The sequence below is a fragment of the Eutrema salsugineum genome, unplaced genomic scaffold (assembly GCF_000478725.1).
Source record: "Eutrema salsugineum unplaced genomic scaffold, Eutsalg1_0 scaffold_1, whole genome shotgun sequence".
In the NCBI taxonomy this organism is placed as follows: Eukaryota; Viridiplantae; Streptophyta; class Magnoliopsida; order Brassicales; family Brassicaceae; genus Eutrema; species Eutrema salsugineum.
The window spans coordinates 7,898,694-7,913,177 of NW_006256909.1; the positions used below are offsets into that span (position 1 = coordinate 7,898,694).

Sequence of the window (14,484 nt, forward strand, 5' to 3'; positions counted from 1 at the left end):
ATATATATATATACAGATAAACAAATACACAAGACCGTGTCTAATATATTTAGGAACGGAACCCTACTAATCAAAGTAAACAGAACAGACTTTAAAACTTACAGTGCAAAAAAATAAAAGTGTTCCATAAACCACTATTAAGAAATCATTAAAACTATTACTATTATCTATATAAAATTAAACTCCTAAAATATTTAATATCTGGGGGTCCTATGTTTCTTTTTCACGCACGAGCCTGTATGTACATTTATAAATTTTGCTAATATATAAGGACTATTAAATATTTGTGTAGCAACCCAAGATCTCTTGGTTGGAAAAGGTTGGTTGACACTCGTCTTATATAGAAAAGGTTGAAAATTTGCTCACAAGTTCGAGATTTGACAGTACCTCATTTGGTTGACAATCATTTTTGGAAAATGAAAATATTTGTTCGCAAATTCGAGTTTAGACGGTTGAAAATGGCATATAATTTTATGTTCGAGAAAGCTATATATATATATATATATCGATCAATTCGAAATTCTTTTGACTAATATATTTTATCTGCTGACCCCTACGTGAAGCTTTAATATTGCACCAACTTTTGCAATAATAGTTGGTTAGATTGGCTATATATAAACCGGTGTGTAAATGAATTTCATCTTAAAATGAATGGATGATGTGTGGCTTACACAATACATAGTTACATATATACTAATTAATCTCCACTTTTATTGTAATCTAATTATTATGCACTCTTTCATCCAATTATTTCAGTATCTTCTTTTTCAATATCTATTAAGATTTTCGTGTAATAATCGTCGATCTCCTCGTGACTTCTCATTGGCCTTTTCTAATCTGTTTCTATTTCGATTTTATGTATGACTTGGAATATGGATGATGATTGACGAGGTACTTAACTTGTTCCCTTAATTATGCTGATAATTTGATATTAAACTATGATTGAGTTTATTATACGACGACTGTGATTAATACACATCATCTTACACTATGTGTACGTTGCTTATCATTGTAAGACCCTAGTAGAGGGGGGGGGGGGGGGGAAATAGCTAATTAACTTATTATAGTGATGCTTAGATCTATGTCTATACATAATTAATTCATCAACACTGCAAAATATGTAAACACATCACAAACCAAAACGAACTCGTATTGACTGAAAAACGCTTCCTGAATCGCAGAGCATCCAAATGAAATGTGTTGTGCGGATGCGGCAACCCAGACACAGACGGTAGTTCACTTCATTTAGAGAGAAACGACGTGATGTGTAAAAGGTGCATTGATTTGGAAGGGTAATTTTATAGATGTCACGAGGGCAATTGTGTAAACTAAAGAAGCTGAAACGCCTTGGAGTTGTGGGGACGTCATCTTCTAATAATAGCTAGTGGGAAAGAGTGACTTCTGTCAACCAACTAACTCATTTATTACTTGCGTTCAAAAAAAAAAAAAGAAGTTCTTGGTGTCATTTTAAACACCAAAACCCAAAACCCGATTCAGATATTCTATAAGATATACTCCCTATGTTTTTTAAAGATGAAATTTTAAGAATTTTTTCACACATATTAAAAAAAAATGTTCAATCATAAATGTATAAATTTTTAAGATTAAACAATTCCCCATGACTCTACACCACTAATAATTTTAGAAGCTTAATTATTTTAATACATAATTCTTGAAAACCAACATTTGAAAAATAATAAAAAATGCATTGAAAACTTAAAACATTTATCTTTAAAAAACAAAACAAAAAATGCTAAAATTTTTATCTATAAGAAAACAGATTTTTTTTTCAATAGTATACATCGTTTTGTTCTTGTTTTTTTTTTTTAATAGAAAAAGAAACTTGTTTTTTTTTTTCTTCGAAAACTGGGAACATCTTGTTAATCAATATAAAGGGTTAATATATCAAAGAAGAAACTAAACTTTACATTCTTAATGACCACTTCTTTTTAACTATAAGTTTGTGAAAGCTATGCTTTTTAAAGCTATCTGATTTTGGTTAGTTCCTAAAATATACGAGTAGTTATATTTTTTTTTTTTTGACCACATACGAGTAGTTATATATGGGAGATAAATGGTATATTTAAGATTCCTTGCAAGAGCTTATTGAGTGTATGTAACCATGGTTGACCATGAGTGTAAATTACTTGACAATGGTTTCTTAACAACCAAAAGTACCATTGTTCTGTATTCTAATATATAAAAACTTCATCATAAAGGCTAAGCATATATATGCATCCTTGCTTGATCCTTTCTGCTGAAGCCGGTTAAACTTAAAAACAGAATTGAGAATGTTTTTCTTTAAGAATAAAGTCTACTCCATTTCTACAATGTACATAGAAGTTTTTAAAATCCGACAAACTACAAGACAAGAACTTTGAACAAAAGGAAATCATGAGAACTACCAAAAAAATCCCAGATATGAATTATGTGTGACACACGCTGTAATTTTTTTTTTTGCTTCATTTTCACGTATGAATTCACCTTTAGGCATTAGAGTTTAGCCGAGATGTCGTTGATTTACACGAAGATTTCGATAAACCCATGGATCTTGAAGATTTTGGAGATGGTTTGGATCTTGGTGATGATGTTGAAGATGGTTTCTTTCTCCTATTCTTGCTTTTCGTATGAATCTTGGATAGACCTACTGGAATTGGAGGCACATCCCTTACCCTATCCGATGTATTTAGTTGGCTTGGGCTCTGATCAAAATCTGCATTTTAAGAAAAAGACATAAACACACAATTCAACTTATTATAACTCTTATTTACACACTTAAATAAGTTATTAAAAAAAAGTAAAACCTGTGGAAGAAGAAGTGGTCAAGAAAGAATTTGAATGTCTTGCATGACTAAAAGATGATGCTCTTGGAGATAAGAGCTCTGCTCCTGCCTTGAATTCACTCATCTTCACCCATCAATCGAAACGATAAAAACTTGAAATAATTACTATGTGTATATTGGTTGATATTAGTTTTAGATTTATTGTCTTAAACTTTGAAGTTTATAGCATACACCTAAAGTATAATTGAGGCATGATAAGTAAATTATGTAGGAGTAAAATAAAGCTAATTAGTTATTAAATATTGTGTTTGGGGACAGTTATGTATTAAAATAGCAAAAAAAAAGGGGGAGAAAGAGAGAGTGCTTACCCAAGCAGGAGCACTGCCAGAGGAGCCCTCCCAGCCAACATGAGCCACATGTTTTACTTCTGTTGGGTACCCAATTTCCATATCTCTTTCTTTCACAACTATTGACCAAATTAAATGTTTTTTTAATTCATTATTTAATAGTTGTTCTTGTAACATATTAACCACATAAAACATCTCTAAGATTATTGAATTCTCCCATCGATTAATAATATGGACCATACCTTAGTGGCTAAAAACTCAACCGGAAATTGTTTTCTTACGTGGGGGAATACTTAGCTTAGGAATTTTACACTCTGATATCCCAAGATCAATTTGTTAAGCTATTTCATATCTAGAACTCACAAACTTAACTTTTATGGTATGAAGCTGCGAGAGGGTTTGATATAGATCATATAATGGAGTTTAATAAGATTAAAAGTAGCTGACAATATGTTAAAACACTTTACCAAATATTTGAGAGATTGATTTGAAGCTTTTGTAGATGCCCTTCATCTTCATTGCCATTGTTGAGTGTTGATGGAGATGATTACAACAACGCCAAAAGTATATAATAGTTTTATTATTGTCAGAAGCTTAATACACGCACTATCCCTTATCTATTACAAAAGTAAGAAAAAAAATAACAAATAAACTTCATTAATTGATAAAGAATTCAAGAAAAAATAGGAAACATGTATAGAAGGAGAGCAAGGGATCTGTGGTTTATTCCATGGAACAAGATTAGTACACTTAGTTTATGAACACTCAAACATCAACAATATATGACCCATCTCATTAACATATGAACCTATGATACTATCAAAGTTTGGTTCCCCTAATATCTATGATATATTGATGATTTTTACTTGTGGAGAAATAAAATAGAGTCTTCATTAAGATCAAAAGTACCTGAAGATTACAGAGACTCTCGCTTTTCGGTTTTAATGTGAGGGGGACTCTCGTGGAAACAAATATGGGAGAAGCTCTTCTTTCATTTGATGGAGAAGCTTCTCAATGAATATCCACAAAACATATAGATTACACAACAAAATATCAAGATGTATATGTGTATAGCCAAATTTGTAGAATTGTAATGGTGAGAATGAATGAAAGAAGAAGAAGTATGGCTTGATCGGGCAATTGAGAGATGAGAGTGGGGAACCATGACACTACTTGTAGTATACAAGCTTATATGTTAATTAGTTTATCTAACAAAAAAGAATTCTTATTTGATTTTTAGAATGTGTCAGATAATAGATAAACATTGCCTAGTTGTACTGTGTATAGAACATTGTAATACGTGGAATAACAATGATTTGTTATTTCAGAATGAATTAATGATTTGTTATTTCATAATGGATTAATGATTTGTGATTTTGGAATTTTATCAGTCATATAATTTAGAGATGATTTATGTTCAATAATTTAATCGTTCCACGATTTTATTGATAAAAATAAAACAACTTTGTCATTTTATCCTTCAAAATGAGAATTAATATAGTCTAGTACAAACAATAATACATCATCATTTCTTTTCACCCTACAAAATTAGATATTTAATGGTGAAAATGAAATGTTTAATAAATTATTAGTTTTCCCAACCAATAGTGTATTATATCAATCTACTAGCAGTTAATTCCTAAGAAAAAAAAAACCTTAATTTTTATTTTTTCGGAAAGTCTTACGATTTGGAGCACTACGATAGTCAATGGTAGACAACTGTCAATGCATGCATGTTGGTTTATACATTGCAACATTCACATATTTGTTCAGCCCACGTTTTGTGTTTTACCGTTCTTCGATTCCTCGACAATTCTAACTTTTGTTAGCTGTATACGCTATATATACCCATACTAGCTTGGAGTGTAATATAATTTTAAATTCCATATGAAAGGGTCAAGGCTGTAGTTTAGAAAAATATATGTACATTAGTAACTTTAGAAAGTCTTAGAAAGAATATGTAATCTTTAAAAAGATAAAAACAAATGAAAGAGGCTATTGAAAATTATTTTATATGTATTGTAAGGTGAAGTGATGATATGTTCGAGTCTACGACGATTCTAAAAAGACAGAACAACTCTAGTGAATAGTCAATGGTTTTTTAACAAAAAAAAATAGTCAATGGTTTATAGTTTATGCATACACTTTCAAACAGTGAAGGAATACAAACGGTCTATATGTGATTGACTTGAATTCTTTAGCTTTTGTTCCAAAATGTGAACTATTATATTGTGGAGTTGTGAAAACTTGTGATGGACTAATTTGACCGAGTCTAATTTGGTCTTGATTTTTAGATTTTTAAATATTGATCTAATTGTTTCATAGTTGGTCTAATCCAACAGATAATATGAACTATTCATACAGCCCACAACATGCTAAATATTCATAAGAACTTAAACTCACAATTTGCATACTCTAATGATAGAGTTATAAAGATTAAACAGCGAGTCATAAAACAGTTTAACAAAAACATATGATAAATAAACTTCTTATCATGTAACATTAATAAACACATTATTGGATTTATGTTATATCGTAATTTCAATGGTAGTTAATTACAAATCAAGGTGGATACCACATGCTGTTATAACAACAAACAATTTCCAGACAATACGATAGCTAGAAAAACATCTGATCAGATATTTGGGTCCCGTTGTTAGAAGAATTATGAAAACTGGCGCATCTATATAATTTAATGCTGCCTTCTAAAAAGATACTATTCGATCTTCCATTATAATATTAATTAAGAGTCACTAATAAAATGTATGAATTATAACATTATACTGTAATAAATAGATTGTGCTCGTTAAGACAAAAAAAACACAAAGTAAATTGAACTGTCGCAGATAAATGTTTTCATTAAAGAAGCAGACTAATTTTTTGCATGAATGCTCATTTCATTTGGTATAAATGATCACCGTAAAAATCATTTTTTTCTAAAAGTACAAACAAATTTATCTGTTAATCCTTCTCATTTCAAGATTTAAATACACGTTAAACAACATCATATCAAGTAGTTCAAACTGCTTGATTTGATCGTACAGATTTAACAGCTACAACTACAACCTCTACCACTTAGACTGGCAAACTTAGATATGATCATATGAGAGAAACATTTTTTTTTATTTGGGCTTGACAAAATATTAAATTGACGAAGAAGTTAGTTAACTATAACTGATTTCGGCGACATAGATTTTTTTTAACAAAAAAAATTACGTACTACAAGAACGTTCCATCAATTATAATGTTTACTTTTATTTTTTTTGCCACGAACCTTCCATTTCCGTAAGTTATTTGAATGAACAGACAATAATAGTCCTTTTTCTTCTTTTAATCATTTTATGTTGGACATCAGATAAATTTCAAAGCCTCACAGATCCTCATGGCTCATGGCAATAGCAACCACATAATATTATAATTCTTTATTTTTCCCTACAACAATAATTAGAGAATATGTAGGTGTGTAACAGAAACAAAACACAAAAGTCTTCGAAATAAAATAAAAACAATTAATGTATACACAGAAAGTAAAGCTCGAACTTAAAAAATCAAAAAAAAAAAAAAATCGAATCTCTACTTTGAATCGTTACTGGGAAAGTTGGATCGATTTGGTTTCCGATACCTAAAGAAGTAAACCAAAGTGAAAACCACCAGAAGCGCAACGCCGGAGACGCCGCAGATTATGCTCGCCGCAAGAAACACGTGCCTCATCACGTGATCGCGTCTGTTACTAGCTCCGTCTCGCCACCAAGAATCGTCGTCGCCGCCGTCCGCCGCCGTAGCTTTGGGGAGGAGCTGAGAGTGAGAAGGAGGTGGAGAATGGGAGGAATCTCCGAAGAAAGACATCATTTTACCCGGCGGTGAGTGAGATTGAGTCGGTGGTGAGCTGAATTGATACTGTAAGCCATGATCGGACGGTCGTAAGCCTTCGGCGAGTGAATTTCCGGCGAAGACAAAGAGGAATGTTAGAGCGAAGGGGAAGATCGACGCCGATCGAACGCGGTTTAAAGGAAGAGCCATTTGTGTGAGAGAGAGAGTTTTGTTTTATTTTATTTTTTCTCTTTAAACTAAGTTAATAGCTTTATGTGATGTGATGAGCCCAAAACGACAGGGTTTTTTGGTTTTCTTCTTGTGGGGTTCATAATAGTTAAGAGTGTTTTATAATTTTTCAACACGGAGTCTCGCCGATGGTGATAGGTGAAAAAGTGATAACAAAAAGAAAACTACTTTAATGGGAAAAGAGAATGTGACCAAATGATATGACCAACTCTTAATCGAGAAGAAATTAATTATTGTTTTTGTAAGGTGAATTTTCCGTTTTTTTTTGGGTTAATTCTTTTGACGAATTTAGTAAAGTTATCGATGGAAAGAAAGCTAACGAAAATGCACTTCAGGGTGTGTATCTATGCTATTATCATCTTAGCAAAAAAAAAAATCTATGTTATTATCAGCAAGCCATCTATGTAACGGTAAATATCATCTACAAGCCAGTTAGTCATTTTTGACAACCTGTTATATACTTATATCATTATTTTAACGGTAATCTTACCACCTAAATTTACAGTTTTACCACATAATTTTTACAGTTAATTACATCAGTTAACACCTATTATATCTCAACTTTAATACTACATGTAGCTTAGCTGCTTTGATCATCACAATACCATTTTTTTTATGGAACTTCAACAAGTAGGATATCTAGCACACATATCATCATTAAGCATTTCGGTTAACGAAAAGAAGTGCATTTCCACAATTACCTGCTTATAGTCAGAGTTCTGCCTGACTTTTCACGGACTACGAGCCAAGAAAAAAAAATGGTCCATTTAGACATTTTTCTTTGTTAGAAGCCCATTACTATTTTAAAATAAAAACTCTTATTAGTGCAGCTAAAACCTGAAATTAAGTAGCCAAGAGTATCAGTTCACTCTTATTTTTAGTGTAACTTCCCTTTCTAAATTTTGAAACTTTTCGATGTGGAACAACAGATAGACCATTTTGTAAAAATAAATAAAAACATCACAAATACGTGCATCGGAAGAGAATCGAACTCGCCAAGTCAACAAATATGTCTCGTTTTTGACTACACAAGACCATCTGGACTAGTTTAAGTTTTGCAAAATTGGCTCCGAAATAAATTTAAAGTCACCAACCCTGAAGCTAATGCTTCATCAGTCTATGTCCAGGCACGGCTCTGCTTATAGTAGGCAGCAACTTTGATGCAAAATCATGGTACTTGTACCACCTTGAATCACAAAACAATAAAAGATTAGATGAGTATGAGTTCAATCAAAAAGGGATATATACTTTATTTAATTTTTTACATACTTTATAAGGATTTTGAGAAGGCAATGGCGTTGGAGTAATTATATTGGAATTTAGCTTGACAAGGTTAAGTAACATCTCGTCATGATCATCTTCTTGTTCGTAGAACTTATCGTCAAAATCAGTACCAGGAAGAGGAGGTTTACCAAACAAACGGAGATGATTTGGTAATGTGAAAAAGCCCCAGACCCTGAGAAGAAAAATTCACGGACATTGGTCATTGTTGAACTTGCGGATGAAGTGAGCTGCGTGCAATTCTGTTTTGTAGGATTCTGCTGATGTGTCTCCCGTCTATTGCATATGTAATATCTTATTTTATCGGTTCTATCACATTAATGTTATTTATCTAATTTGGCCTAGATTTTGTACTTTCTACTTAATTAACTATATTCTTTGGATATATTAATATTTTTATTGTTTTTCATTCCTTAAGCAACATATTAAAAGTTAAATTTGACCATTGATACTTTTGACATATTCGACAAAAATCAATATTTTTGACAGATTTGATGAAGATTTATTATTTTGATAAATTCGATGGATGATCTATTTGACGATTCGACGAGGATCGCTGAGGTGGCATACATTTACTCTTTTTATTTGAAAGAGGTCAGTCGATTCTCGGCATCACCGCATTTAAAAATAATAGATAATAAAGATAATAAAAACATATGAAATTTCCCAAAATTTTCCAAAATTTCTCTAATGTAATGTTTTTCTTTCTTTTTATTTTCAAATATTAAAAAATTATGTTTTATGTTCAGTTCAGTTGATATCATATTGTTCTGTGTGCATTTCATACTCATAATACCCATACCATATAAATCAACAAAGTAAACATGAATCTTTCATACCAGTAAAGGAACCGCAAAGGCAGATTTCCACATACACACAAAAACAACCCAAAGGACACAAACACAAATTACTTTTTAGTAAAACTAAACCGTATCGAGAGAATCAACAACATAGTTAATTTTACTCTGTAGCTAATTTAAAATTTAAGCCAGGTATCAACGTTTATTTTATCGTTTTTAAAATCATAATTAATTGGTTATATACCAAATAGGCATAAAAGTCTCGTATTATGAAATGTTTGATGTTGCTCTTTTGGTATAATCGTTTTTTTCTAACAATCTAGATAGACATCTCCATATTAAACTATTACTAGATGAATATCCGCGTGTACATGCGGGTGTTTTGTTTTTTTTTTAAATATATATTATGAAATTACATTTTTCTACAAAATTAACCTATTTTTTATTTTTGATAATATAAATATCATCCAAATTTGTAAAAATATAGTCATTAAATGTGATTTTTATTTTAATATAATTTATTAATAGATATTTTTCTATAAGTTTATATATTCTAATTTTTTGTATTTGGTAATCTGAATATCATATGAACTCGTAAAAATATAGTCATTATTTTTTATAGATGTAATACTTGTTATTTTTGCACCCAACCAAATATTTTTTCATTATTATTCTCAACCTTTTTTTTTTTTGTTTGTTAGTTAATTTTTAATGATAAAAATATGTATTTTCTAAGACAAATTTAATATCTTCACCAAATCATATTTGTAATGTATTTTCATCATTCAGAGATATGTTTCCGCATATATTTTTTGTTAAAGATTAAAGCAGAGAGAGTGAGAATGGAAAAAATACGATATGTAGTTAAGCAACCCTTCGTCTCGGTGGTAGTGTTGTCATCGGTGGGTATGCCTTTATATAAAGAAAATGGATCAATGTCTATGTAAACAAAACCAGAATGAATTCAATACAAGAGATATAATGCCGCTCTCAAAAACCCATAAATCAAAGAGGAGACGTAGAATAAAATTTTTTACCTATTGATTTGTGGAATTTTGAGTCGATATTAGAAAGCATTGGAGATTGTTTGAAATTCCATCTTTCCAACTTCCAAAATGAAAATTAATTTGCAGTTCACTATGAATCATAAATTAATATGTACTTTTTCGGTTTCTGTGTTCAACTAAAAAAAGAAATTAGTATAATTTAATTATTTAATTTTCTCATAATTGCTTATTAATCTGATGTGTCAAAAAAATAGATACTGATATCTTAGAGACTCAACTGAGTTTTTATATAATAAATTAATACAGATACCCATGGTTACCTATGTGGGATTATTTAGCTCACGATCTCAAATACGTAAACCCATGGCAAAGTTACGTGCATCTTATATAATGTTTTAATTGGAAGCTGTAATTTCAGTTGTCCGTCTAATTGGTTATACTAGTAAGAGAGATGATTAGTCTTTTTAGTTTTATTTTTCAAAGTTTATGAATTCCTTATTTCTCTTGAATTAGGATCTTGAAAAGGTTTATAATATATAATATATATATATATATAGTTTTATGGGTGAAGTATTAAAAACAAGTTTGTGATCTGAGAAAATAAAGTCGTCTTACGCTCCAAGTAACCAAACCCTAAAAAACAAAAAGTGTTTGGGAGGGGTATGGAGGATCAAGAGCAGACGAGTTTCACGTTCGAGATAGATAACTTCTTGGAGAAGGAATCTGTGATATCATCACCAAACTTCTTAAGCGGTGGCTGCGAATGGTAAACTGAAATACATTAACAGACGAGTTATATGTGTGTGTTTTGATCATTAACATATCTTTTCTAGATTCAACAAAATTACTTGTTTATGTAATTTAGTTAATCCGTATTGTTTGGTTTTTCCAGGGTTGTTGAGGTTTATCCCAAAGGAATGGACAGCTATATCGATGATCACTTGTCTCTGGCCCTCGTTGTTGCGAATCCTGAGACATTGCGACTTGGATGGAAAAGAAGAGCTAATTTTTCACTCGTTCTGCTCAATCAATCAGGCAAAGTTCTCTACAGTGGACATGGTAACTTATCTATTAAATTAATTTCGGACCTTCTAATAAAAAAAATAAAGATCTCCGATTATTTGGAGATGCATGGTCCTGAACTCCGATTATTTAGCAGTACCAAACAAAAAAAAAATACTTCAAAACCCAAATATTTTCAAATATATAAAAGAAAACTAAACTAATTCGTTCTGTTTTTTTTTTATCTTACAGGATTCAACAAATTATTCTGCGCTCATTTTACAAGACAAGGTAACTCAAAGACCTTGCCTCTTAAAAAGCTTCAAGAAAAAGGTTTTCTGGAGAATAACAAGTTGATAGTTAAAGTCGAAGTAAAAGTAGTTGAAGTTGTTGATGAAAGTGATGTAACTGGGAATGAGATGTTAGATGTCGATGGTTTCCAAGTTCTTTACACTCAGGTATGATAAATTATATAAAGTTGTGTTTTTTTTTATTCTATTTGATTCCCTTTTTTTTAGGGTGAACATAATAATTACATTTTTCTCTCGTTGACAGGCTATTTCAGTGAATTCGCTATTCACGCAGTACCCAGACATTGCAGAAAATTTCAGACCAAAGAGCCAACTGGTGAAAACAGCATACATGAATCTCCTCCTCGGTCTCATCGAGACACTGGACAAGCCTCCACATAGCATCTCTGATACTGAGCTAAGCAACGCTCACAGCGAGTTGATCGAGCTAACAGAAGCAGGCTTCAAGCTAGACTGGTTGAAGAAAAAGCTTAATGGGGTTTACTTGGAGAGGAAGAAAGAAAACGTTGATGTGTCTCCAGACCAAGAATTCAAGGAAGAGATCAATAATGCCAAATCCATTGCTAAAGACTTGCTTGAGGTTGTTGTTCACTCTTGGAATGAGTGGAAAGTAAGACTGGGATTTGCTCATCCTCATAGTTATGAAAAAGTAGACTAAAAAACTTTTTATTACTATGCTTTTTTTTAAAAAAAAATTGGGTTTTTCTTTTATTGGGTAGTCAACAAGGTTTTATGGTCGTCTAAATCTGAAATTACCATCAATTCACAAGTATTCATCTGGTCTATAGCTTCTTGGATTCTATATTTGGAAAGTTTGAACCAATTACAAAGAAAAATCTTCCAATGCTTTTTTCAATGTTTGGTATGACTGGTCAAATAGTGATGTTGAAGTTACGGTTAGGATTTAAGAACATGGATTTAAACTGTTTGTGATATTCTAGTTCATTACTATATTCCTTATGGACCAAAAAGGCCATAAAATCCATCCATGGGACGAGTCCCACTAATATACTATCCATTACAAAACTATATCAAGAAAATGGATCAACTGCTTTTGAGTTTGCTACCCTGAACACTACTACTCCCTCAGATGTTAGATACCAAAAAATTGAGAAGTTTTAAGAAGTTAGTTCACAAAAGGGTGTTTTTGATGTCAGGCAGAAGTTGTAGGAACATCCTCCGAAGGAGACTGCATTGGTGTTTTAGCTCGTGGTGGTGGTTGTGGCTTTGGTAGTGGTGGTGGTGGTCTCTTTGGTTTCACCTTCTTGACTTCCTCAGATTCAACTTCAAACTGCATGATGATGACACAAACACACGTTAAAAGGAAGAAAATTTGCAAACGTATCAATAAGAAGGTTGAAAACAAGGAAACAGACCTTGTAACCACAGCCTGAGATACACGCGTGAAAGCATTCCTGACATTTTGCAAATGCATCAAGATGAAGGTTAGATACGGTACAGTTCGTTATATTTCTCTGTTTACGAAGAAGGTTTTATCTATAGAAAGAGTGTGGATACCTCAGAGTAGCTGGCAGCTCCAGGAGAACGATCAATATATGCACTCCATTGTCGGTCCTTTAGCACAGGATCTTTGTAGCATATCTCACTGCAGGCTACAATACCTATAAAGAGTATAGCCAATTCATTAAATTGGAAACTAAAACGCGAAAAGGAGGAGATATCTTCATGAACCTAATATAATGTGGGAGACAGGTTTTATGATGTTGTATAGTGAGGACAGTATGTATCTGCTCAATTCATTAACAATTTCGTCACGGAATTCATAAATTAGAAAGAAATGCTTACAATCTTCCCATGTGTCACTATCGGCGTCACATCCCTTTTTGCAGAAAACTCTCCCTACACGGATGCAGGGTTATCATCAGAGCCTAAACTGATGATAAAGCGTAGTAAAAAAAAACGAATTGCTATGATCCTGAAAGAGTGTTATACAACAACATGGAGGACACATAAATTCAGCTAGCTTTCGTGACCATGAATGAATATGAGAGACCAATTCAAGCCTTCATCAGAAACAGCCAAACCAAGCACTTTTACTAGCTAAAGCATAACATATGTGTCTGTTGTTCACAAAAGAAACAAACATCTAATGCATAATCCCCTTTATAATCGGTAGAGACGTTCCATATTCTACAATTTTACACTATTCAGCCAAAAAGCAAGAAGATGTTCTTAAATACTTGCAGATACATCTATGAGTTGTCTCTTCACCAGTCTAACCAAAGAAATGATCATCCCACTGTTCAGTAACGTTATATGAAAGCAAAATTCGACAACACTTGATTGGGGCTTATAGCTAAAATAAATTGAGAAAAAAGAGACACCAAAACTACAAAGTAACAGTTCTCAATTGAAATCCAGAAAAGAAAGGAAACCCTCCGAAAATGAATGGACTTGAATCAAGAAATAAGAGAAATCTATCAACAATCAAAATCGATATCCAAATAAAAACCCAATATACACCCTCTATCACACATTACTAACAAGAATTCTCGAAAGAACGAATCTTCTCATCGGCGAACGAATCATCAAAACAACGAGCCAAAAACATAGAACTCACTGAGCAATTACGGATCGAATCAACACCAAATTGAGAGATACATACATGGAATCTGCATAAGTGCTGCATACTTCTGCGTGCATTGGCTCCCACACGGCGGCGTCCATTGCTGCGGTATCATCTCTCTCTTCCTCCGCCTTCACTCTCCGTCGCACTCTCTCTCTCTCTATCGCCGAAAATATCGCGGAAGAAGCCACACAAGGAAAAAAAAGCTGCTTCTTCGTTTATATAACAAGGGTATTTCCGTCATTCAACAATCCAAGCGCTCTTATAATCAAACCGGTCGGTTTCTATCTCACCGCCTGAAACCGGT

At 32.3% G+C, this 14,484-nt stretch overlaps 4 protein-coding genes across 4 annotated transcripts; 1 reads left to right on the top strand and 3 right to left on the bottom strand.

Moving 5' to 3' along the window:
- Positions 1-2,421: 2,421 nt before the first annotated feature.
- Positions 2,422-3,655, bottom strand: LOC18028527 (CRIB domain-containing protein RIC11). The gene is made up of 4 exons (XM_006413676.2): positions 3,598-3,655; positions 3,152-3,249; positions 2,805-2,907; positions 2,422-2,713 (listed from the first exon to the last, which is right to left on the bottom strand). The coding sequence occupies exons 1-4, from the start codon at positions 3,653-3,655 to the stop codon at positions 2,487-2,489; spliced, it is 486 nt and encodes a 161-aa protein (XP_006413739.1). The 3' UTR covers positions 2,422-2,486.
- A 2,879-nt stretch (positions 3,656-6,534) lies between these two features.
- Positions 6,535-7,299, bottom strand: LOC18028528. The gene has a single exon (XM_006413677.2). It carries the CDS (start codon positions 7,148-7,150, stop codon positions 6,704-6,706), a length of 447 nt encoding a protein of 148 aa, XP_006413740.1. The 5' UTR covers positions 7,151-7,299; the 3' UTR covers positions 6,535-6,703.
- A 3,640-nt stretch (positions 7,300-10,939) lies between these two features.
- On the top strand, positions 10,940-12,248 carry LOC18028529 (MATH domain and coiled-coil domain-containing protein At2g42470). The gene is made up of 4 exons (XM_024148618.1): positions 10,940-11,043; positions 11,170-11,327; positions 11,532-11,737; positions 11,835-12,248. Exons 1-4 carry the CDS (start codon positions 10,940-10,942, stop codon positions 12,246-12,248), a joined length of 882 nt encoding a protein of 293 aa, XP_024004386.1.
- A 273-nt stretch (positions 12,249-12,521) lies between these two features.
- Positions 12,522-14,370, bottom strand: LOC18028530. Its single transcript, XM_006413679.2, has 5 exons — positions 14,217-14,370; positions 13,397-13,450; positions 13,109-13,212; positions 12,967-13,005; positions 12,522-12,881 (listed from the first exon to the last, which is right to left on the bottom strand). Exons 1-5 carry the CDS (start codon positions 14,290-14,292, stop codon positions 12,744-12,746), a joined length of 411 nt encoding a protein of 136 aa, XP_006413742.1. The 5' UTR covers positions 14,293-14,370; the 3' UTR covers positions 12,522-12,743.
- Between the last annotated feature and the right edge of the window lie 114 nt (positions 14,371-14,484).